Source organism: Eucyclogobius newberryi, unplaced genomic scaffold, assembly GCF_026437365.1.
Source record: "Eucyclogobius newberryi isolate DKJ021-1_F unplaced genomic scaffold, fEucNew1.0.hap1 SCAF_7, whole genome shotgun sequence".
NCBI classification, from domain to species: domain Eukaryota; kingdom Metazoa; phylum Chordata; class Actinopteri; order Gobiiformes; family Gobiidae; genus Eucyclogobius; species Eucyclogobius newberryi.
This window is the reverse complement of record NW_027316389.1, coordinates 15,897,012-15,924,220: the sequence shown is the minus strand read 5'-3', so window position 1 is coordinate 15,924,220 and position 27,209 is coordinate 15,897,012. Positions and strand designations below refer to the sequence as shown.

The window sequence follows — 27,209 nt, the reverse complement described above, 5'->3', positions numbered from 1 at the left end:
TTTTTTAATGTATTTTAATATTTTACTGCTTATTGCTATGGAGATTAGAGGGATAAAGTTGTCATGTGGAGCAGAAACTGGACGGATTTGTTTTAGGTTCCACAGTTCCATGTCAGAAGTTTGAATATGACACGACTGGACTTGTGTCCAGATCCAGACCAGAGCGCACCCAGTTTCTTTTGTTCAGTAAATAGACCAGAATTAGAATACATATGATCGCTTTTCTTCTCTCTTTGACTTTAGAACAATTTTGTGATGTTCAGGAAAAACAGGTTGCCAACTCTTGTTCTTAGCACTAAATCGACTTCAATCACTTTCATCTTTAACTGGGCATTAGAAACATCCCAACTGTGGAAATGAGGCTACTGGATTCCACAGCTAAATTCTAAAAAGAGCCACCAGACTCTCATTAGAAGCCCCATGTTGGAGGACATTAATAATGCAGCGTGCTCTGGCCAGGATCTGTACATTCATTTGATCTGCACAACTTTTGCTACTTTCCGCTTTTATTTAGTGCCGTGAAAACTCCTCCACGTCCCCGAATGTACACAAGGGCGCCGCGTGCTGCCATTTGACGGTTCTAAATACAGTAGTGTTTGAAGAGGAACCCAAAGGCCCGCTGTAGGAGCACATGTCCCGGGTAAAGCAAACTAATGAGAAGGCGCCTGGTCACTGCACGGTGCACGCGTTTGGCCCAAGCTTGAGTACCACGGCCCCCAGAGAAGAGCTCCTCTCCTGCGGCGCACTTTATTGGACCGCTGGAAAGAGTTTAAGCGGAGAAACTTGAGGAAGATTCTGGAAAACAAGCTTATGTGAAAACAGAACTACAAAATACAAATTCACTTTACTAATATTGGCGACCAGAGTATGAAATGATGTTGTAGTTCATCCAGATTTGAAGACTTTATGAAACAAGTCTGAAGATTTTAGGGCCATGCTCTTGACAGTGTATTTGGACAAGACGGAGACATGCAAAAGGATTACTATTGTTACATCAATCAGACCGGCAAAGAGGGAGAATGTGTATTTAAATCTATTTAAGTTGCTGTGCATTTTCAGGCATTTGCACAGTTTTAAAACTACTTTTTTTTTTTTTTTTAAGTGGACCTATTTTCTTCCAACCTCCTCACCTGTTTAGAACTGTGTTAAATATTTAAATTAATGTTATTCATTTGCTGATTTTACCTTACCGCATGATTTGTAGCATGACATTCTTTAAATTGACTGTTTTATTATTATTTTTGTCTTTGAGTGTCCTGAAAAGTGCTATATATAAAATGTCATTACTGTTGTCATTATTATTAATATTAAGTACATATAGACAGTACAGAGCTGTTACAATAGACTCAATGGGGAAAACATGATTTAACTAATTTACAAGAATAAAGTCCCCCCTTTTTATGTGATACAAGCTGCTATAAAACCAGCAAAAGAAGAAAATATAATAATTACGAGTAGGTGATATTGACCAAAATCTCTATACTTTTTTGTGTGTCCTGATAACAATAATCAGACGATATTGTCAATCCAACAGAAACATGCCTTGAAATGCTTTTTTAATAAACAATTTACTAGAAATTATACACTCAAAATTAAGCTTTTGCACATTTTCAAAACAACATTCACGACATCATCTATATTTCAACATGTTGCCATAATAATACAAATGAACAGCTAGTGAATCCTTCCTCAAGAGTTTCATAGAATACATTAATATTTGTTCTACCGCCAACGTGAAAAAAGAAAAACGTTGTTACATTTTCAATTAGAACGGCCCCGTCTAAATGCGATGGGTGGACAGTGTGCGGCGCTGAAGGTCAGAGCCCGCTTCGGTGTGGCCGCGCTCCCCTCAAGTCATTCCGCTTCCATTTCCACTTCTGATATGACAAAACGTGCTCCTTGTAAGAGGGATAAGCTTAGCATTGGCCGCAGCTAAAAATAATAAGTCTTGGATGTTAAGAGACCGGGGTTTGTTCTCCCAAGTCATTAGCTCAGATCGGCGCGATACTGACTTCTCTCCCCTCGAGGACGCTGGAGGAATAGTGCTCTGCCCGCAACTGCCTTCAAAGTCATCGCAAAGACTTTGGTCACCTTGATAGAATAATAGGGAAAAGGCAAAGGAAAACCACCTCGCTGCTTGAGCCGTCTCTGCCTGATCAGAAACGGACAAATCTGAGGAGTATATCAACAGCTGTACAACAGAGTATCAAAGAGCTGAAACGCAGCCTAATATTCCAGTCAATTTACTGAAGAAACCAAAAATGAATAAAACTAGAGGCACAAGTATCAATGCAGCAAAAAAAAACAGCTGTTAAAACATTTTTGGTTTATAAAAACTTGCATTATCCCAAGACATTTCTAATAGATTCTGTGGCAGTTCTAAGCCCTTGTGCGGTTTTGCATCTGATCAGTTTATATAGTATTGTAATGATTTGGCAGTTATTGGGTTCATTATATACATCCATATGAAAGAAATCTGGCCCAATTGATCATTTCCATTCTTACTTGTTGCTGTGTTTGTACAGTGTTTACATGGTACGTAGAACTAACGACTATTCTGCTAATCGATTAGCCAAGCAATTATTCTTTCGCTTCATCCGTTAGTTGTTGTTGAAGTCCAGCCTTGTACATGTAAGTTTTATAATTGCATGAGACGATGGATATTTTTGAAAAGGACCAAGAAAAGCAGCCTTTTCTAAATGGTTCAGTTTAATTGGTATATTCGTAATGGGTCTTATGCTCCAAACTCAGAAATAAACATAGATTTAACTCATCCTTTTGCAAGCTTTAAGAAGGGCGCTATGTCACTTTTCTGGTGGAGTCTTGTCTGTTTCCATGTGCCTGAAGCATGTTACAGGTCAGATCTGTGGAGCAGTGATTCTGCTCAACACATGTTTTTCAAAGTAAATCTCAATAAAAACACTTGAGACGGATACGTTTGCTGTCATAGCAATATCTCCATGGAGACAATTCGGTGACATCCCAACCAGAAATCTTACATACTGCACCTTTAAATGGCAGAACACAGGATTTAATAGGATAGCATAGTAAAAACATAATTTTAAAGAATCAAATCAAAATTGCAGTTATTCTCATCTTAAACACACTGGACAATACTATTTTTTTCACAGCGATGTTTCCCTGTAAAATACAAAGAGACTCTTATACTCTACTTCCACAGAAAACTGCAGAGTTGTTTAAATGTTAAAAAAAATCTACTCCAAGAAGTTTCCTTGATGTCAGAGTCAAACCCCATCAAAATGTTGATTCTAATCTCTTCATCACTCCCGATGGATGACAAGCTGCGCGGGGCCATTGAGATAAGACTCTTTTCCACACAGCACCGCCAGATACCATCACTGCCTCTGTGAGAGATGAGAAAGTTCACCCCGATTATCTGCTCGTCATCCAAAAACCCAATTACAGTAAACAAGAATGGCTAATTTGTTGCCGGCAGATCATCAAAGCGGATTAGCCCTGATGGAGATGATTTTTTTAAAAGGTATAGTGGGGAGGAGCGGCCGCAGCCAGACACTTCCCCCCTCGGAGCGGCGCAGTCACCAGGCTTCCCGTCTTGACAGCAGAAGGTAAGACGTTAGGCTCCTCCATCGTGCCTTTTAGCAACTCACCCAGAGGAGTATTCTGTATCTGCACGATAAACTCATCTGGCATGATTTATTAAGCAGCAAATCTTGGAGAACTTGTGGGGAACAGTAAGCCTTTCCACAGGGACACTCAAAGTCATTAGCACCTCCAAACTTCCTCCATGCTCATTTGCGCTTTGATACGAGCTCATTTGAAACGGGGCGCAGAAACAGCTTGCTAATGTCGAAAAACTTTTTATCCAACCGATACAGCTAAAACTCCTCGCTGGAACTTTAAAGGAGAGATGATGATCAGTGCCAGTCTTGATAATGGTTTGTGGAAAAAAAACCACATCAACTTTTAAGTTTCTACTAAGATGATTATATATTCTCTCTCAACTTAAAAATCATCTCTTTTACATCTTTTTACTTATGATGTACAGTTTGTGTACATACTGCATGCTTTAAAGGGTTTGTATACTGGCTAAAAGTTACATGGTGGAACTTTTTTCATGATTAATCACTTTTTTATGTTTAGTTTGGGCAAAAAACAGGACCGAATTTGACCTTATTCTGGAAAGTTTTACAAGGATTTTGAGCTTTATTAAAACCGGTAGAAAACATAGAAACACAAGAACATAAATTACAGTCTTTTACCTAAAAAAAGAATATTTTAATGATCAATGTGGTTTTAAAATTGGTTTTGAGTATTGCACCTGTTCCTTGGTATTTAAATGGAGTTTGGGATCAGTCCTTGCACTGATAATACTAGCTCAAGACTTTTCTCTAACTATTCAGGAAATGTCCAGCTTTGTCCCGTTTATGAGACTTTTTTCCAGCAATGACACTTGTTTGAATGACTTTTGATAAGAGTTTTAATATAAATCATGATTTATCTTCTCACAGCCCTACTTTGAAGTATTGAAGTACACCATCGTCATCCCTTACCACCTACTCTCATGCCACATGGACCGCAACTTTTGGACGGCACAGTCTGTGGAGAATATATGAATAGATAAGAGCAGCAGTGTTATCAGAGCGCAGACTTAAAGAAGAGGCTCTGATCGAAACGGCTAAAACGAATGCTTTTGTTTGATCCTCTGATGATGGGACATGTCCAGACTGACCTTCCGGAGTTCTGCCTTCTCACTGCAGGTCCACAGAGCCTCCGCTGGCACCGCAGCCCACAACAAGACTGGCAACCCCTCATTCTGCGTCCATCTGCCACGGCTCGGACCAGGGGGCGACATCTTATTTTAGAGACCACACACACACACGCACACATACACACACACACACACACACACACGCACACACACACACACACACACACGCACGTATCCAGCAGCTCCCGTCCCATTTAGAACTCCCATCCACCCGTCAAACACAGCTCCCACGACGGCCAGCGCACTGAACTTTATGAAGTAGACTGAAACGTCCACGTCCTTCCTAAACTGAGGTGAAGGATAGGGTTCTGCTCTAACAGACAGAGGCGCAGCGCTGACCTCACACGGCCACGCAGCACTGCAAATCCCACAATGCAATAGGCAGGAGACAAGGATCACTTCACAACAAGTGCACCAGTATTAACATATCACCGGGAGAAAGATGAAATCATAACACACTTTACAGCAAAAAAAAATCATTACTCAAATTATAACAAAAGAATTATGTGTGATTTGACTATTTTGATGTATTTAATCTATTTTTTTTATTTTTAGTAGCGCCAAGACAGTGTCGGGGGAAAAACTAAGTCTATTTTTACAAAGTTTAACACTGAGGAGGATCTGCTCAAGGGGCTGCAACAAGTTAATTGATAAACTGCAACTAATCGATTATTGATATAATTGGCAACTGATTTAGTAATCGAATAATCACAGTAGATATATCAAAAAAAAAGGGTTTTATGGCTCAGACAAAGCAAGAATAACATCAAAATTACACAGGGAACATGTTAATTTCATGTTTTTGATGAACAACCTATTTAGTCTGCAAATATACTCAGTCAACATTTACTCAAACAGCGATTACTTTATCATTTTCTGAGTCAAATTAGGTAAACAATTTCTCTTCATTGGTCTTGCGAAGTCTAAACAACAAAATCGACTGATCAAAATAAATAATCTGTAGAATAATTGAATAGTAAAATAAAGTTTACTTGCAGCCCTGATCAGAGCATTTTAAATTTCAAACACATCCTAACTGAAGAATAACGCACTATTCATCGTACAATTATATCATGCTAATACGAAACAGTTTCATTTGCGAACAATAGTCATTTAATTAACTTGTGGCTTTCAGTTTGGTTTGAATAATTCCTCACTGCGAAGCGTATCAGTGAAAAAGTCTCACATTCCCCCCTCTCTCTTTGCCGAGGCTAAAGAAGACAGACTTTTGAACAGGTGAAATTGGACTTGTGGTGGCTGACCTCCTCTTTACAAACTCCCTGACTGCACATTTGTACGGCTGGTGTCCCACGGCTCCCTGCGGCGCTCTTCTGTGCGCGCTCACAGAACTTTGGTGAATCGGAATTGTTCTCTCTTGTAACATGACTCCCCGGAGAGAGCATCACAGCCCCACACACGACCAGACCTGAATTTAAAGGAGTGGACATTAATAAATCATTATGCCCACCTCAGCACTCCTCAGTCTCCTGTTTTGTTACTTCTAAGTCCATACCCTTCGGAGCGCCTCAGAGCCACCAGTAGGGAGCGCCGCTGAGAGGAGGAGAAGGAGCCACATCAGAGGGAGTGGCAGTCCTATCACTGCAGAGGCTTCCCAATCAGCGGTGCAGGGTCCACAGTGGGTGCATGAGTGGTTTTTAGGAAAGTTGGAATGATATTCAGATGTATTGCAATGGTAAATTCTCTAGTAAAACTGTTGAAATAGTGTAGATGAGTTGATTGATAAGCTTTATGATTGCGTATTTCATAGTTTAAAATGTGTAGCACAAATCGCATAAAGTTGTTTCATTCTTTTTAGTAGTCTCTTAAATAAATTAATTGAGTAATAACAACTTTATTTCCTTAAAATTATGGGTTTTCTATTTTTTTTTCTCAAAATTGAGTTATGCATACACTTGTTTCTGGGTTACTTCTGTGCACTTTGTCTAAATTGTTTAGAGTTTGGTGCATTTTTGATGATATTATGAGCAATATGTGCAATCTGTTCTATGTGCAATTCCAAAGATTCACTTGGCGTTATAATGTTCCATTTCCTGAACCAATCAGAGCATCGATAGAGCCCTTTTACCTAATGGGATGTGTTGCCATTGCAAATAAAATTAAAACATATTTAGATTACAGTATACTTTGTTTCTAGCTCCCATTTCAGGTCCGTCAAGTATCCAATCACATACATTTATTCGATTTTATATGTTTTAGAATGTACAGAGACAAAATCATGAAGCACAAAAGTAGACTGCCGTTCCTACGAGCGCTGCAAGATGCCATTTGCTTCAAGGACACTTTCGATCCCAAGGTACTTGTTGAAAAGGAGGAATATTATTAACCCCAGTGGCATAGCCTTCCATTTCTTCAGATTTCAAAGGCACAACCGTCAAACCATTTTATTACAGCCTTTCTCTGAATGGTGAAAGCTAATTTGACTTGGGGAAAATTGCTCAGCGTAAGGTCAAAACAATGCCACAACAATGGCGGAAATGGGGCATTTTAAAATAGACAGGAGAAAACTTCAGCAACACGAGATGTTCTGTTTTTCTAGGCCACTTCACAGCGGCTTGCCATGACGAGACACTTGTAGGGAGAAGAAACAAACTTCTTTAAGGAAAGCTGGAGCGTTGATAGATGAGTTCGTCACAACACTTCATACACTTCATTAATAGTAATATATTATGGCTTTTGCAGGCTTTTGGAAGCCTTAATTCACATGTTACGACAAAACGGGAAAAAATGGTAAATGTCTTAATTTTGGGCCTTGCACTTTTCTGGGAATAGTGAATGAATTATGAGTATATTGCCCTCTACTGGAATCAGAGGGGAGTGAAGAATGTTGAAATCCTTTTTTAGCAGCAGAGTAAAATTATGTCTACCAGGAGATGCTGCTGGACCTAAACATGATTGTTTTCTATAGTTTCAAGTGCTTAAAGCTCATTCCTCACCTTCACAAACCCTTTGGCACATCAGTATTCACATGCATCGCTTTTTTTTTTGCTACGACAGATTCAGATCAGCTTTTTCAGACACAAAAGTGAAGCAGGGTGATATCCCTGAACACCCCATCAGCTCTCATCCCAAAGTGTCCAAAGTGTCTTAAAGTGGCTCCAATGGCTCTTTCTTACAAGTTTGAAAAGATAAAAGTTTTTTTTCCTCCACAAAGTTCTGTTTTTACAATACACATTATGAGGAAAAAAGTTGGGTACCCAGCATCAATTATGATTATAATAATGACTGCAATTATTGTAATCTAGATGAATAAGCATTTGGAATATGATATGAGAAATTAATAATAAATGCACCAAAGGCTTGCCCGAGTCATTTATTTATTTATAGAATAAGCATCTAGGGATTCATTGTTTCCTTTTTCTATCACATGACCATTCAAACCATATGATATTAATCCTTAATTAATAGGGTGAAATATGCGTTAAACCCTGCTTGATGTTTAAATATACGAAATGTGAATGAACTGCAAAAGTTAGTGTATAAATATCTGCTATATCTCTAGAACAGCCATTGCAAATTATCTTATTTTTCCCCCAATATTTGTTCTATCTTTAGTAGCATTTATTCAATACAATAGGTTATCCCCTTTCTAAAACGATACAATACAAATTGTCTGTTAGCCAGTATAGTTGCAGGCCTGGCACTAAGCGCACATTTAGCCGAGTTCTGGCAGCAGTTCCCGAACAGTCTGTCTGCTAAAGTGTGTTGGACAGGTGTGCCTTTCCTCTCGTCTTTTCTCTATCGGACATGGCATTATGACAATATTGTACTGCCGAGCATTTGCAGCGAGCTCCCCTATAATTAACCCTGGCTGGGCTCCAGCGCAGGTAGAGCCGGAGAGAGCTCCGAGTGCCGTCGCGTCTGCCAAATGTGAGCCTTCTGAGGAGAGGCTGTGACACTGTGCCACCGCGCTCACTGTGGACTCAGCACAGAGTGAGCCAACGTGCACATCTGGGAGAGTCCCCACCCCATCACCAAACAAGGAACCATACGGTAAGCCTATAGTTGAAGCTGGTAATAATACACATTTACAGATAAAAAATGCTTAAGATCATTCATTTTTTTGAGCCACAAATGTTCTGTAAATGTGTTTTTATATAGATTTATTTTTTTCCTGTCAAAGGTGGAACTTAACATGATGGAATTCTTGTACAAATCAAAATGAGGACAACTGGAACCGAATAAATACATAAATAAACCAGGGAAATGTTTGTGTTTTTACAAATAAAGAGCAGAAGGATCTTTTGCTGGCCATCAATAAGCCCCTTCTGTCCCACCGTCACCTCCTGGTTCCTTCACGCTCCGTGGTCATTGGAGGAGGGGGTCAAATTAGCAGGTGATTTCTACTAAAATTAGCCGTGCTGCCTGTGGGCTCCATCAATCGTGAACTTGCTCAAAGTCCGACAGGCATGAGGGGGGGAAGGGGGGCCAGGGGGGTTTGCAGGGGTATTGGGGGTGGGGGGTGCCTCTTATCAGGACCCCCTTTACTTCCTCTTAAGCCCTGTATTCTGCTCCTCTTTTACATTCCACCACAGAGCGCTTTAATTAGGCCCCACAGCCACTTTGCATGATCACAACAGACGGCCCCAGACACATTATTTATCTCATTCAAAGCAGACTCTACTTTATCTGCAGTGGGCCACATGACTACATTTCTATTAGAAGTAAATAAATGCATTCATGATTCAGTACTGTACAGCACAGTTATATCACTGAGGCGCCACAGCTGCCCTGGGACACACTGACAAAAATGTGACAGCCGTTCAGCTGATACTGCCAGAAATACTTCCTTAACAGCCATCACAATAACACAGCCAAAGCCAAATAGCACAACAACATATGAGAAATATGTTTGTGCAGTGTTTGCATATTAAAGCCAAATTATCCTATTTTTTTCAGACCAGGAACCTTTTGGTGTGAGTGTAGATTATGTATATAAAGGTATGTTCAAGGATTGTTTTGGCCCGTAGGTTTTTATGACAAAACAGCTGAGCGTGAAATGGGGATGAGAGAGAAGGGAGGACATGCAGTACATTGTCAGAACCAGGATTCGAACTTTCGACACTGCACATGGAGCCTGGCATATGTGCTGCCTCCTTAACTACTCAACCACCGGGCAGTACTGGGAAAGACTTTTAATTTGAGTTTGAATTCAATGTAATTAATTCTTGATAACTAATAAGTAATAACAAAAATTCTGAAATAACTGTGTTTATAGTTAATTTAATCAATGTGTTTGTTTTAGCTTTTATGTGCAGTTTTACTGGAGTTTACAGAGCTCAATAGAAAAATATATTACTGTTTTCCTAAACCCAGGTTTGGAAGAGCCTATAACGATTTGAAAATCAAGTTCCCAGCTTAAAAAAACAAACATGTATGAACATGAGAGTTAAGAGCAGCCAGACCATTGGGGTAATGAACCTAATGCCCTCTCAGCTCCACACACTGTGGATTGTGTGGAGCTTAAACACAAACAGTTCAATTACAAATGCTTTGAATTAAGATCGAGCACATGTGACGAAGAAGAATTCACTCCATAATTGTTTCAAATACAGATGAAACTTTAATGGCCATGAACTGAACTAAATGGACCTGGCAGTTCATTCTTGCTAGCTCAAAACTTAAGTCTTACCTAACAAAAAGTGAAGTAATGCCAGAAACACATAGGTTTGGTCATCTCTATAAAACACCACAGAGCCTCTTATGCAACGTGCAACATCTGTTCCCTCTGCAGCCCAACAGCCTGCGTTCACATTTACATAAGGAACAAGGCTAAATAAAAGGGCTCCGCACAGACTGCTGTCACACCTAATGACCAATTCAAAAACCAGCAGAAGAAAGGCCCGAGCAAATTGAACGCCTCTCTCAGGGTCCCAGGTGAAATCATTTATTTGCACACGTTACAATGTGCGAGGCCAGTTAAAATGTATGCAGACAAGTGCTTCCATCTCTTTTGGGAGCGTCTAGAAGGGGGCATTTCTCTGGGAATATGCACACATTCTTTATACAGCGCCACAGCAGCTATTGTTTGGAGTTGACAGGGTGCTCGGCGGAGGCACGTTGGCCTCTTACATCAAGCTCACCATTCTGACCTTCGGCCCAGTTTCGAGTGGGAGACTGCACGTGGAAATAAGTGGGTGCAAGACAGCGAGTGGAGCAGGAAAGAGACGAGCAAGAAGTTACAGAGGAGACTTCCAAGGACAAGTGTAACTTTCAAATCAAGAGTGCAGAAGGGAGGGCTCAACCCTCAGAGGGAGGGGTCACGGGCAAGTGTGCGGCACTCGTAATATGACAGCGAGAGAGAAAGACTGAAAATATGGCCCGCTCTTTCTTTTCACAACTGCAACAGTTTGTGCAACTCGGGAGAAGAAGTCGGGTCACGAAAGTCTGGGAGAAAACTCTCTCTCAGTTGTTATATTTAGGGCTGTGAATCAGAGGGTGTGGGCAACTTTATGGTAACTTAAGAGAAGCATTTTACACTTTGTACTAAATATAGTCTGAAGAGCTCAATTTACAAAGCACAAGCATATTATTTAACCGCAAGAGTTTTTTTTAAATGCATTTTATTTTATTCAATTTCATTAATTCAATGACATCGCAAATGTGTGAAGAAGGGATGAGCGGCACAGTCTCTAGAGTTAGAGCGATACTGGTCCTTTTTGTGTTTTGTTTATTATCCTGTTCATGTCTTTGGTGTTTTATTTTGACAGTTCTGTTGTGTGTTTGTTTTTCAGTTTCAGTTTCACCTTGTGTTTTGTTGGTTCATTGTCTTTGTCTTGTCCGGTAAATTCCTTGTCAGGTGTGGTTTGTGTACAACAAGGTAAGTGGAATCATAATTGAGCCTTAAAGAACCTTGGCGGCGCTTGAATCCTAGAGCGCAGCAACTGTTAGTATACTTGAATCTTTGTATTTAGACCATTGGCCACTTTGCACTGTTTTGGGTACAATATATACTCTAAAGTCCACATTTGCGCCTAAAGTTGTTGAAGAGTAGGCGATAGAGCAGCTTCATTAAAATGAATGGTTTGATTTCGAAGGCGTTCCAAACCTTCCCTTGTCGGCCGTTCCATCAGATACCATCTGCATCCATTCTCTCCACAGAAGTTATATGCATACATACTTATAGCAGCCAGGCTCTGGAACAACACTGTCTGCTCAATAAAACAAAAGTGTACAGAGCTTTGATGACAACATGATGGACTACAAGTCACACTGAAGCAGAACAGCACGGAAACTGCAGCTTATCACATTTGCGTATGTCAATACTTCCAGCGAGCTCAGTATTTTTGCTATTGCATTTCTAAATGATGACCAATGTTCCCCAGACGCTTCCAGACATCAGCAATGACTATGTGTTTTATGTGCAGTCTTTATTTGAGGGTACAACAAATACAGATACAGACAGACGTTTCAGCCCCTTGGCCTCAATCGTGTGGGCAGTGAAGCAAAGGCTGCTGGTGTGCCAAGCTGAGCAGGAGGCAAGTAAACCCTCCTCAAACGGACCCAAAGCCTTCAGAGAGGCTTCCATTAGCGGGTGCTGATGAGGCAGGGGGGGTGGGCCGAGGTAGGGAGGAGACAGGGGTAACCACCGGGGGGGATGCGAAGGTAGAGGAGAAAGTGTGGCGTCGCAGGTCTAGTCCAAGTCCAACTGTCCCTTTGGCACGCCTCGTAGCAGTCTGGAGCTGAGGCTGGGAACTCGTGCGGCTGCCGAACGAGCCTCTCCAAAACACTCTCATCCCGGGCCAAGCTGAACTGTTGAGCCATGTAAGTCTTTGGATAAGGTAAACAAATCTCAGTTTATAATCAACAGCACAGTGGGGTGAACTCAGCTTGTATAGTGACACAGTTAATTGAAAAATACGTGTATAATAAGTCTTATTATGTTCTAATAATAATAATAATAATAATAACTTTTATTTATATAGCGCTTTTCAGTGACCCAAAGACGCTGAACATAATAAAAAAAGGGGGGGGGTATTTACAGACAGGGGGGACAACACGTACAATACACATTAATAGCATTAATTCTAGACAATCAACAGCTGATGGAAGACGTATTGAACCAAAGCGCATGCGGTCAACACAAGGGCGTTTGTCGGGATAAACAAATGCGAAAGAAAGAAAGAAACTCAACTCCAGTTTGTTATTTGAGTGGAAACAACAATTACAAGACAGATATCACCTTGCAAAACTCACAAAATAGTTAACGTATCTCCAAGTTTACCCGTTGCTGGAGCTGGCATTGGAATTGTATAGTTTTACAATTGTCCGTCCATGTGAGAGGGCTGAGGAGGGAGCCAGAGCCGCCTGTAAACAGTGTGAAGGATGACTGCTGTGTGGAGCGCAGCGGAGCAGGAGGTGGCACCGTGCCATGCCCTCTTCTCTCGCGGTGACGGAGCGATTGTGTCACACCGGGCCAGGTGAGCGAGAAATGGCAACCCACTTCATACACAGCCGGCCGCTTTAATTGGCTATAACAAAGTAATTTGAGAGCGGTATGGGGGGGCACAAGGGGGTAAATGACAGGACAGAAGGTCACTGCTTCCCTCTCCCTCCGCTGGGCCCCGTCCAGCGACACTCCCAGCATGTGCTACTCTTAATATGGAGATCTATTATGCACTTTCCTTTCACCATCTGCCTCCCACACGGTTAGGCCATGCCCCACACCTTGTCCAATATAAATCCTATATCTGTTGATTATTATAATATGTGTGAGAGTGCGACGCCACGCACCTCTGATTCACACTGTCAGATGAAAGCTGTTAAATTATACAAAATGATGTAAGTGTATAAAAGGCAAGCAATAATCCGGCTCTACTGTCCATATGGTGCACAGCAGATGACGGAAGACAATGCCAATTTCCAAACGCTGTAGCTGTTTTTATTTTAAGCTCCGACAGATAATAGTGGACCTTATGCCAATGAATATTTTGTTATGTAAACCTAGCCATGCTTCTATGATTAGTATGTAGGTAAATAAATAGTTAAATTTGTTTTGATTGTTTTGGGGACAGGGACACAATATAAATTAAACTTATCAGGAGCGATGCAATGAACCAGGTTGTAGCTCAAGTGCTAATTTCCACCTGTAGTCCCTGGGCAAGCTGATGTTATTAATGCCCACTGAGGGGGTTGTACGTGATTGTAGTGGTAGGGGAAACCAGAGAACCCGGAGGAAACCTATACAGACACAGGGAGAATATCCAAACGCCACACAGGAAGGCTCCATCGGGAATCGATCCAAGGACCTTCTTGCTTTGAAGCGAGGGCGATAATTAAATACAGAGATGTTTACTAAATGAGGGTTGAAAGACTCCCGTGCACTGGATTGGTTCTGATCAGTTTAACCCGTGAGTGCTTGGATAAGGTTAATACATATTGTGATTTTTTTTTAAACGTAATAATAGATAAGCTAAAGCATATTTATAATAATACTAAAATAAAACTTTTCTCCAATTCATCCAATCCAGCGCATATCTCACAGACATGCTCTCACCTGTTCCATCTCTGGCTCCTAAAGCCTGCGCACAGCCGGGCACTCACCACACACTGAGGCTGGTTCTGAGCAAAAGCATGATTTATTCTCAGACTGTTTTACAGCAGAAATAAACAGGAGAGCCGTACTTGACCGGCTCACATCCTGATCTCCCGTCTCTGGGGTCAGCCGCCTCAAAACAAAGCCGAGCAGTCTTGTGGTTTACTTTTTTTTAACATTTTGTTTCAGATATCCTGCTTTGCCCAGGGCTTGGCTAAGCCAGTCCATTTCCCTTACACCGGGGGAAACGCAGTTGTTTCAGATTAAGTTCGCAGTAGTGGCTGAGATGATTGACAGGTCAGCGCTGAGCTGTGTCAGTGGAGGGAATGAAATACAGCCATACAAGTGATCGGGAAGATATCCACAGGGTGCTCATAGACTTCAGCGGGGCAAGCAGCACCCACAGTTTTGCCGACCAACAATTCTGTCGCCACGACTATAAACCTATAGAATTTTGTGAACATTTATTTAAGCAAAAAGGCAGACTTAAAATCATGAAAAAGAGCATATCTCAAGCTTTTTCCACAAGATCGTCTAGAGCTGCAACATTGAGTCTGAATAATCAACTACTACTACTAAAAAACTAGTCAACTATAAAATAATTGTAACAGTATTTTGATTGTTATCATATAAAAAAAAAAAAAAGTTTACTAAGAGAGTGGCATAATTAAATCACAGTGTCAAAAATAATCATCAGTAACACAGTTCATAAATATTCTCTGTGCAGAAACGTTTGGTCACCATACAAGCCCTACTGCAATCACATCAAAAGGAGCAAAAGGAGCAGCAGCTCTACTCCGAGTTTACCACTGCCTCACACTCACAGGAGACACTTAGCTCTGTGTGTGCCTCAGCATCATCAAATCATATCACTTTAATGATTCTTTTGATGCCGGCGGGACTAGTTTACGGTCTTTGTCCTCACTGTTTACAGAGGCATGTGTGTCTCGGTCTCTCTGTGCGTGTCTGCCTGTGGGATTGTCCCAGGTGGGGCCGTTACATGGATCAGTGCTGCGCAGCGCTCTGGGCCACTGCACTCCAATCCTCCCTGTGGCCCTCCCAATGTGGCCCTGCGTGTGCACCGAGTATGGAACGGTTCACCTCCTCGTACAGTGGCACAGTGGCACAGCGGCAGAGGGGGAGGGCATGTGTGTTTGGCGGTGGGGTAGACTAACCCCCTGAAGGGAGAATCAGGTGTTATCTGTCTGATGAAGCACAGCACCATCAATCTCGCCTGTCCTCTCTGCTCTGCTCACAGTCAGACCAGCGAGAGGAAATACATCTGCGCTGACAACAAGCAGAAAGGAAAAACATGAGGTTTTAGTTACCTAATGGAAGACAAGCCCAGTATCAGAATCAGAAAGGTTTATTGCCATTGTCACGAACTGGGAACTCGCTTCGGCATTAAAAGGTGCAACACAAAACAACTAATAATAATAATTGATTGATCATTTTTAATTTAGTTAATTTTATTGTATTTCTGTTTCTGTAATTTCTTTGTGATTTGAATGCATTTTTCCTGCTGTGTGAAGCACTTTGAATTGCCTTGTGTATGAAATGTGCTCTACAAATAAACTTGCCTTGCCTTGCCTAATAATATCAAAATACATAAAAAGGCCATGCATTAAATTTTGAATTTACAAATAAAAAAAATAGACTTGGATATACCAAATTTACAGAGACTTCTATTAAACATCTAACAAAACTGCTATTAAAAAAAGAACAGTGTTTTTCTGACAAGTTTAGATTTCATTTGATTGGCGGCACACTTCTAGCCCTCGTGCTATCTTCAGGTCTGCATGACCCACAGCGTCTGAAGTAGGAGAAGTCTTTTTAACCCGCGCACCATCTTTGAGGGAAGCACAAGGGTTAAATAAAGATTCACTAAACTATTGTTGGCAAGTTTTATACAATATTTTGTTTCCATAAGACAACACAACAAATATTTTGCCATTGCTAATTACGTTAATTGAATTATGACTTTTATTCAGCAGCTATTTTTGCATCGTCATTGTACAAAGTTAAAGGTGCGATATGTAACTTTTCTGTCTGCCTTCTCTGTCTCTATGAAGAAGTTATTGCTTTACCTGGAATGTTCCGCGATGTGACATTAAGTTTATCCATCTTGTATCAATTATGATTACGTTTTAGCCTCTCCACAGATCTGACCTGTAACCTGGTGGCATAGCCCGCTTGTCTCAATTGAAATAGAATGTTAATAATGTTACGTTCCAGACAAATCAACAACATCTTCATTAAGACAAGCGAGTTACATGGTATATACCTTCAACTAAATCATGATTTTGTTTTCTGCACCATCATTTCAATGCAGTTAAATGTACTTTGTGAACATTAAGATCCCAAGCCAAATTAAAAAATAATCGAATAACCATTATGATCTGGAAGTATCACTTGTAGCAAACGCCTGTGTATTCTATGATGAAACATTCACCATTTCAAAGCTTTTTTTGGTCGGTCTTCAATCACGAGCCTCTCCAACTCCATCGGCTCATTCAAAATTCATGACTAACTTTTATCCGATTCGAAGAGACAAAACAGCAGCCCTTTCGCTGCGAAGCTGTTTTCACTTGTACCACACTTTGCAGCCGCCTCCAGCAACAGCCACAGCTACAGCGGCCCTCCCATGCTCCCGCTGCCGGACCACAAGAGAGGCCTGACAGGTATAATTTAATTAAGCACAAATAAATCTGAACTGGAAGAGTGTGAATGTCCTCAAAGCCCCAAAGTCAAAATAACAAGAGCATATTCTTGTAATTAATCTATTGGACAAGGTTTTCTTAAGCCGTGGGCATCTCCACAACAGGGAATTCGACTGCAGAAGGAGCTTGTGTAGAGAAGTAAAGCAAGATAATTCAAGAAAAGGAGGACAAGTGTTTCCGCCGACACCTGTTGACACCCGGTCTGTGGCTGCATTAAATGATGGCTGCGAGTTTGAAAGGCACTTTGTCCAATTAGAAGGATGTAGAATTTCCAGCTGCCTCCTGACAGAGATGAAGTGGATCTGAAAACAGTGTGGCACCGGGCCAGATCCAGACGCAGAAGAATAGGAGACAGATTCAGAGCCCTGTTTGACTCCGCACCCCGACTCGGACTAATAAAGATACAATTCATCCTCAGATCCATTACGGAGCGAAGAGCAGACTAGTGTCGATGATATGGCACCAAGTTCATGGCTTATATTTAACAAAACCATGAATATGAGTCATAATTTTGCATTATTAATTATGTGTTTTGGTTATTTTTTTTACTTTTATTGAGCATAGTGAGAATAAACACCACATTTTAACCAAATTGAGATTAAATCATTTCCAATTGTCAACAATATGTTTGTTATTTTTAAATCAGGAGGAATAGTCACAGCTCTGTCAATAAAAGCATGTGATTTGGAGTAGAGTTCAGACTTTGGGGGAAATGATTTTGGCTATTTTTGAGTTAATTAGCACTGACAACTCAATCTTAGCGCTAATTAACATTGATTTCCATCTTAATTGCTTTTGATAAGAAAATGGTAAAAAAGAACAGAAAATTGATTGATTTTTTTTTTTTTTTAAAGAGGAAAATAATGGTAATAAATATATGGTTATCGCCTTAAGACAAGCACTGAATCACCAAATATGATATCTTATTCCGTGTCATCCCTGTCATATCACAATGCAATATTGTAGCTATACCAGCCCTTAGATTCAACTACACAAACGCCTCAGTCAAGACTTCTTATCGGAAGAATTGAAAATAAAAAGTCTATATTTTTCTTTTGTTATCCAGGGAATGAAAATCAGAAATATTTGTAATGCTAAAATGTGAGTACACTTCAGCAGCTCCTTTCAGAGTCTTGTTCCAAAAGATTCAAGCTAACGATACAACTGGTTTTGACGGGAACATTAGAGAGATGCACATAATGGACGTTTGAATATTGACGCTTCAATATTATTAAAGAAGACAGCGCCGTGAGTTCTCAAAGAAGGAGATAACAGGCAAAATGTAAACTTGTGGTATTGAACATTCCTTATGCATATCAAAAGGTTCATTGTGCATTATTCAGGATTTGTTAAATACTATAGATTTGCATACAAAATAGCATTGTTGTTCACTGGAGCAAAGGAGTTCAAATAAAACTAAATTAATATCTGCGACAGAATAAAGAGTTAGACTTGAACACGTCAGAACAGCCGTTACACACAGAGTTACCGTCCACCAAACATCAGCAAACATGTAACTGCATCAGCCTGGCAAAAGCCTGTATTAGAGCACAGTCAACCTTTAGAGCTAAAGCGTCTGTACAGTCTGTAATATCCATGTGGAATCATTCAGGCAGAGGAGCGACTTTCAGATGAGTTTTAGACATGCTTTAATAAAACAAGTCAATAGGTTTGTGGCTAAATGAATATGTAGCATCACACCGTCTTTTGTCCTTGTTACTTTACTAGCAATTGTAAGTCAAATATGTTTGTTTGAAAAAGACACGCTTACTGACCGGCGCCAAAAGTAGTGTGGACTCAAATGGATCCACGGGAGCCGTACAAGATGGATTGATGCGAGTTTGAAACTTTGTGAATCCAGCTTGCACAAAGCCTAATTGTTGCCAGTTTAGCCACAAACTATTTTATTTAATGAATTCAAATAAAATGTCTAACATGATTTATTTATTCGATATTTCAGGAGAGCATTTGTGACCAGTGTGTATGGTCCAGGCCCTGAAACAGTCTGCTCTGTTGAAGTCAGCGGCTTGTGTGGAAGAGCACTGAGAGTGGAGCTAATGCGATTAAAAGGACTGTACCTGCAGGGCCCCGATGCGTATCTCTGCCTCTTTATTTGTGGTGTTAGCTTGAGCTTTTTATTCCCTTACAAATATTCAATTCATTTGATAAACTATTATTAACATCAAAGCCTGGTCTCATATTTCCGCTCCAGGTGTGAATGCATTTTCTAATTGCTGGTGTAGAGACGGGTCAGTTTGTAAATTTCACTAAAAGCCCGACAGGGTGAAGTTCAGTCCCAGCCACACAAGCCACAGCATCAAAATGACTCCACTTCTTTGAAACAAACCCGATTTCCTCTTTGTAAAGGCACTTTTAGACCAGGCAGCACGGAATGACACACAGTTTTATATTAGAAAATACCATACTATTCTAATAATCTTGTATCTGCAATAATTATAACTGATTATATAACTGATTGTCTAATGCAATTCAAAGGAAAAACTTAACAAAAACTTAATAAAGACAGAGCAAAGTTAGCAATACACGGGGAAAATCATGACTAAACCAATCGTTGTGTATATAAAACGTGTTTATTGTGACTGATTATTAGTATTTAAAGACATCTAAGAGCGTGAACATTATTCAAAAACAAAACATAAAAATATTCTCGTCAGTTCACGATGCAATTTTGATTTGACGGCGATATATTGCGCAGCTCTAGATTGTTTTGTAGCCGATATCACTGTATTGACTATTAGAGCCTTTAGCATTGATGCAAACAGAAGTTACAGAAAACTCCAATCAAAGTGCGAAAGATATTTGGGGCTTCCTTTTGAAACGTGGTGGGCCTGGCCGCAGTTGTGTCACACCTCCAGACACTTTCCTCTTTGCTCAGTCTGAGGGCCGCCTCCGAGGGCCCCTTCTGTCATGCGCTGCGGTCACTCTGTACCACATTAAATTTAGACGCCTTTAACTGCCTCCAATGGTGCATCTGGAGTATTAGTGTGGTATTAATATTCACATTTTTGTGCACACTTCTGTAGATGGGCCACAGATCTGAGCTCAGAATCACCTCCGGAGACACGGGTGATACAGAGCCAGACCCAGTTAAACCACTGGTGGCTTCACTTTGGCTCCGAACTTACATTTCACAAACTTTTAGAGTGAAATAAAAAAAAAAAAAAAACTACTTTTCATTTATTAATTATGTTCAGTTGTTCAATATGATACAAATTCCTTTTTTAATCAAATGCAGTATATAATTCAAAATTGACATCAAAATTGGTATGTGACAAAAAAAATAACAGCATTTAATTTACCCAACTTCCTGTAAAGCCATTAGCCTAAACCAGGCATGTCCAAACTGTGGCAGCCCTCAGAACAGTTTCCGTTGGTCCTCAGGTGAATTAGCCCAAATTATCATATTTTTTACAGCATGTTTAGAAACCATTCACCATCATAATCTCAGTATTTTCATGTTTTAGCGCGAGACAGACTTTTTACTTTGGTTTTAAGTAGAGATTGATGAATATGTTTGTCATTCATGGCCAGTGCCGATATCGATTGTTCAGAATCCAGAGAAACACATGGCTGATATTGTGATGTGTTTTGTGCACTTCCCTTTTCGCACTGAAGTGATAAAGCTACGTGTGTTCTTTAGGGCAGGTTGGTTCAAACGTTATGATTTAAGGCCAATAGTCGATACGCTAAAGAGTGCAAATATCTGCACAAAAAATATCAACCAACTGATACAGTCCATCTAAGTCTGAATAAAGGTTTAGTGGTTCGCTCAGACTTATTCTAAATGCCAATATTTGAATGATTGACTGTATTAAGCATCAGTCTATGGCCCTTTTCTTCATTTCGATATGTCGATGACAAAAGTTTGGACACCTCTGGCCTAAACCTTCTCAGTGCTGCTAACAAACATACTGCCAAATAAATCTAAACAAGAACAAAACATACGAGTTCTTCCTACAGCTTTTGTAACAGTGTCATCGGACTTTTATACACTCAAACCTTAAAATTACAACCTTCAATCATCCCATCCACTGTGTTTAACAATGCGTCTGTATTCTACGGATGTCATTGCAAGAAAAAACGTCATGATATTATTCACAATTCACAATATATAAGAAATTAAACTTTCTAAAGTAAAAATATAACAATATTGTCACATAAACAGACAGATAAATGTAGTTGGACTTTTTCAAATTACTCACTGTTCCTGCATTCGATTCTCACGGTTGTTATTTTGTTGTTCTTCTAATTATATTGTGACCTGAATAATCACGATTAGACAAATAATCTTGACATCCCTCTTCTATATGAACATAATACGTGTGCGAAGTAATAACAATCAACAAAATAATTCCTCTAATTTTTGACACTTTTGACTGCCAAGCAAATGACACGATAATTATAGTCAATATTCACGTTCACGTCAGTAAAACTATATTATTGGACGTTGATTGGAACAAGGATGACTTTGATAATCCGTGGAACGGTTACACTTTACGCTACCATTTCAAAAGAGACAATAATGTTTTAACTTTTGTCATACATCCTAGAAATGCCAAATATGAAACTCATCCTTTAACAATCATCGCACTAAAGCAAATTACACAAAGACATCATCAATAACAACAGGTGAAATCACTGCACTAATGAAATATTTACAGTGCAAATACGAGGCAAAGGCAAATAACGTGTATTCATTTACTTCTCGTACGTTGCCCACTCCAGTCACAGTACCGTGGTAAGTGGTTGTTAAGAGGGCCAAATATGTGACCCAGGACATAAAGACTGAGCTGCTGAGTAAGAATAAATACAGAAATGTGCCGGTGTAGACTTCATTCTATCTCACTTTTCTGAAATCCTCAAAATCTTAAGTGTTTTACATCCTTACGCAACCCTTCACCCGCAGACACGACACGCAGAGAAACACGGACGCACAACTTATAGTACGACTCATATAGTAATACAGTTTTACTATTTTATCATCCATGAGAATATGTGGTTTTGGGAGATTGCAAAATGTTCTAAATGTGTAAAGGTCATCCAGATATTTTCATACTAGTCTTTTATTCAAACCACTATTAAAAATAGAAGTGCACTTTTCAGTACGATCACACATTCTGACGCACTTTCAAACCTGGCAAAACACAGGACCTTTTTTTTACACCAGCCATCTGTCTATTTACATACCAAAACTCTATAGGAGAGAAGTAACGACAATATTGCTTTCGTTTTTACAGTCAACGATAATACTGAGATTTTGAGAACCAAAATACTTGATGTAATTGACGTTTCATACAATATACTGGATCTAAACAACGGCCGATGTCGTCAGGAACCAATGACAAATGCTTTTAACGAGCGAAACATTCTGCCAATGTTGTGATGAGAAACAGCTTCTGTGGTTCAGCTGCTGAGAGCATCACCTTATATAAGCAACGCGCTATTAATATTCATTGTCCAAATTTGCAACGCTGGCTACAAGTCTTATGAAGACATCAGCTCTCTCTGGTCTGATGATATCCACAGCCTTGGGGGCACTGGCCACTCCCGTATCTGCTGAAGTGAGCCCTTATCACTCAGGGTTAAAACACAAAGTACTAAACGCTCCGGATAAAGAAAGAAAAGGCCAAAGAAGACATGCTTTTATCATCTGTGACATCCGTTGATCAGTATTTTTTTTCCATTATGGATCGCAATATGGATCTAAAATGACTCAATAGCAGAAAGAAGTCTGCATTCCACTTCTCTTTTAATGATAGGTCGCCACAAATATGGTGTCAAACGAAAGACCACGCTGCCGGACCAGGCTGACAGCCCCGACTACACAGCTGCAGTTCGTGGTAACAAGCGGAGGATTTATTTATTTAGCTATGCCAAAATGGCTACGCAGCGATGCTAAATCCTACGCGTTTCACAGATTAAGAAGGGAAAAAAATCCTCATTTGGATCATCAAGTGAGGAAAGAGCAGTGGGTGTGTATCAGGGGTGGCTGAAAACATGGACTGCAGGAAAATAAAGATTACTCAAACCTGCATGACTCAGTCTAAATTCAAGAGTGAGTAAATGAGAAGGGAAAACAATGAAAACATGGTGAAAAGCTTGATAAAGCCTGAAGTCCCAGTTCATACGGACCATTTGGAGATAATACAAGATATATAGTTTAGAAATACCGTATTTTCCGGACTATAAGTTGCACCTTTTTTCACAGTTTTGGCCGGGATGGGATTTATAGTTACATTTATACTTATTTACTTATATACTTATACTCCGGAGCGACTTATATGTGATATTATTTGTTATTTTCACACTTGCAACCGGATTTCATACTCCAGTGCAACTTATATATGTTTTTTTTTTATTTTTTCTCTATTATGCATTTTTTGGCTGGTGCGACTTATACTCCGGAAAATACGGCACTTGATTTTCAAAGCCACATTTATGGTCACATTGGTTCGAGTGAGCGCGCTATCTTAACTAATGCATCGTAAATCTGTAGTTACACAGCTATATTTGATTAAAGTATCTCCCTCACTTAAACTTGAAGTCTCTATTCCTCAGTGCTGGCTGATCCTGTGAATCAGAGTCTGCAGGGTAAAGTTTGTGCTTGTGTCCTGAACACTTTTTCCTCTCCTCTTTCATTACATAACAGAGTCACGCCGCCTTTTCCCTCCGCTCTTTCCCAGACGCACTTTAATCCCGCGTGCACAGGGTGATCTGGATGTGGGTCAGCAGGTTAGCAGTGTCTCAAAGTCAAGACTCGTGAAAAAGTCCAAATCAATCCACGGGAGCCTCCCTGTACCTGTCTGCGGCCCCGCGCTGTTACGTAAGAGCAGCGCGGGGGCCCGTGCCAACGCTCGGGCTCACACTTTCCTCTCGGACACGTCTCCACCGGAGCCGTCCCCCGCTCCGCACCCGGGGAATAAAGACGACTGCGCCCGGGACCACAGTGACAACTTCCAAAAATTAAATCAAAATCAAATGTAATGGCGATTTCTTCTTCTTCTTCTTCTTCTTCTTCTTCTTGCGCGCCTGTGTTTATGGCTGAACCTGTTACATAACCAGCTTACATTCCACATTCACCATATCACGGGCTAAATATACCCACCGCGTGCGCACGGCCGGAACCGATCGCGCAGGAAATGCATTTATTACACACGTCTTTTTGTTGTTGTTTAATGTCTTGTTGTTTTGTCTTTAACGGGAAGAATATAAAAGAGAGAGACAGTAAAGGGGGTGTGGTCACAGACTGTACAACATGGACGGGACCGCGGCGAATACACGCGCAGAACGCACCCGGTGACCACGGAGGCGTCACCGCGCGCGGCATTCACGCGTCTGGCCGCCGCGGTGCGTTCGCGGTGTCGGCGGAAAACACACACACACACACACACACACACACACACACACAGAGAGAGAGGCGCGCGCGGGCGGCTCCGTATACGTCGTCCCTCTGATAACGAGGTGCGCGCGGCGTGAAATCAAATCACACATTAAAAAAATAAATAAAAAAAGAGCCGCGTGAGATTGTCAGACGCGCGCGGCGGCGGAGGAGGAGGAGGGGGGAGACGCGTCCTCCTCCTCCGCCGCCTCCCGAAAACCGCGGAGACCCGATCGATAAAGTAGTGCGTAAACTTCTGACACTTTTGACACCGGGAGCGAACGGCGGAACGCGCGCGCGAGGCGAGGGTCCGCGCGCGCGCGTTTGAAGTTCCAATTGATTGACGAATTCTCCCACTGACAGCGGCTCAATGTGCGACCGTCACGCTCCCCTCTTGACGTGAGCCGTCCGTAAACGCGCGGCTGTATAACACAAGCACCGTTCTGTCCACAACCGCGCGAAACACTGACATTTATCACGCGGGGAGACGAGTCTGCACCGCGCCGCCCGAACACTCCGCCGCGAGGAGGAGGCACGCGGGGGAGCGGAGCCTTTCGTTTGAAGTTTTTAGGGAGAAAATGCTCCGGTACCGCCAGTTCCTCTTGACGCGTAAAATGAGCGAACCCGGCGCCGCTTACCTCTGTTGGTGCTGGAGCACGTTTGCCTTCGAACCGGCGCCGGATGGTCCGCTTTCCGGAGCGTCTCGAGGTTCACCGGGGTTTCCCTGAGCGGGGTAGCCGGCTCGGAGGCGCCGTTGCTCGGGTCGCTCGCAGGATCTGGTGGAGACTCCATGTTGAATCTTTCGGCCGGAATCTTCGCTTAGAGCGCCGAGACTTTGAGCTGTTTTCGACACAAAGCCCGCGCTCCAAACACTGCCTCTTGCTATCTAAATTAAACTAGAAGTAAGAAATGAGAAATGCGAGTGTCTGGAGGTGGGTGTGTGTGTCTTGATTGTCCACTGGCAGCGCTAGTGAGAGCCCCACTCAGCGCAAGTGAAGAGGGAGAGGTTGTCAATAGTCGAAGAATAGAGAAGCCCTAAAAGTAATCCATGGTGATCGACTCCGGGCGCTTTGACTGCGCTGCGCGAACACTTTTGTCATTATGCAACCTGGTTAAACAGTTCACTACCTCGGAATATTGTCTACTGACGTGTGGAGGGAATTATATAACCGGCCCAGAGAGTGGCTTTTTCACTGTAAAACTGCAGCAGACTGACCAAATGGCCCAGATGCGTCCTGATGACACGCTGTTGCATCATGCGCACAATCCTAAATGCATCTTTTATTGTATATTGGGCGTCATTGAGGCCATTATATCCAGTATTTCATGGTATGTTCTTATTTATTAAGTGAGCAAACGTGACTGAAAGTTGGGGGATGAATGAACGTAGTGAGCTCCTGGTGCTATAACTTGAATACTTGTTGTGTCCCTGGCTGTAGTGGTGCGTCTCCTGGTAGGATCAGCAGACATCAGCTCGTGGCACGCTTTGTGCATGTGACAAGCAGGCCGCCTCCAAGCCCCGCCTCCTCAGCGCGGCACGTGGACTTTGACATGGTCCTGCCCCCGCCCCCAGAGGAGGCGCTGCAGAGCACACAGGGGGAGAGAGCCTGGGGGTCCCGGGACACCTTTCATTCACACTAGTCATGAATGATTGACAATACTGGTCAGAACTGAATTTGTGAATGTTTCAACATGTTAAACTATCTGCTGCCAGAATAAAATATGGGATGCTTCATCAAATAAACGTGCAAATTCAAAACATGCAGAATAGAACTTTGTGAGATGAGCGTTTGAGCAGTTACAGCTTATAGTTTTAATAGGAAAATCTGTAATAAATGATGAATGGCATCTAAAATCCATAAAATGCAAAAAAGTTTGGTGACTGTTCATCAAGGTGTAAAAAGTAAAATGGAAAAATTTGACAAACAATGAACCCATACATTTAAGTTTAAAAAATTTAAACGGATAATGTGTTTGCCCATTTCTGTCGCTGGAGACACAACTTTGTGGTAACAGAAGAATTGCTGCATGGATGGCTTCTTTCAACTTCCTTTTTGAACTTGTGACTTTATGACCTTTATGAAGGGTACGTTCACACTTGTCCTGTTTTAGCCCTGTGTAATCCTAATTTAGACACTGTTTGGTCAAATTCTAGTCCCAGTTTTGCCCTAATTTTGCCTTTTAACTTAAGGTATACTTTATATCCTTGTTTCCACTAGCCCAGGACCCCCAGACCTGACTTTTGGACATTTGTGGGCCGCTTCTCTTAATGGTGGACATCACCCTAACATAACTAATGTTAAAATCTAAATCCTACCTGAAATATACTCTTTCTTCCTATCAGCTCAACGAATAAAGTTGCCGTCTGGATCTAACAACAGTTTGATTTTTCCATTTGTTGTCATTTGGATTACGGAGCGTGATATTCAGACTGTATCAAAACTAAAAGGAATGACAGAAAAATATGTTTATCTGCAACATAAAACATGAGGCCAGTTGTCCTGACGGAAGTTTCAGGCTTCAGTTTTTCTGTCCACACAGTGTCCCGAGCAGGCTGTGCTCAGTGTGTTGGAAACAGAAGTGAGAGCACAGAGAGGCTCCACTGACAAACACTGACACAGGAATTGGCCCTAAGTCATCAGCAACATGTGAACAACAGGTTAAACACAACTATGACACACGTGTTCTTAAAATAAACAAGGATCTCATTTGAATCTTGAAGAGAAGTAGCCTGCGATCATGATTAAAGGTGCACTTAGTAACTTTTGTGTGGCATGCAGGTGGAAG

General features: G+C 41.3%; 1 protein-coding gene across 2 annotated transcripts in view; it reads right to left on the bottom strand.

Annotated features, from left to right (window-relative positions):
* Positions 1-25,448, bottom strand: part of roraa (RAR-related orphan receptor A, paralog a) — a 185,702-nt gene extending 160,254 nt beyond the window's left edge. Inside the window, exon 1 of one of the 2 annotated variants that reach the window (XM_072435854.1) lies at positions 25,061-25,448. In XM_072435854.1, the coding sequence (XP_072291955.1) occupies positions 25,061-25,214 (154 nt within the window). In that variant the 5' untranslated portion in view covers positions 25,215-25,448. The remainder of the gene's footprint in view (positions 1-25,060) is intronic. The other variant, XM_072435855.1, reaches the window with a different exon arrangement.
* Between the last annotated feature and the right edge of the window lie 1,761 nt (positions 25,449-27,209).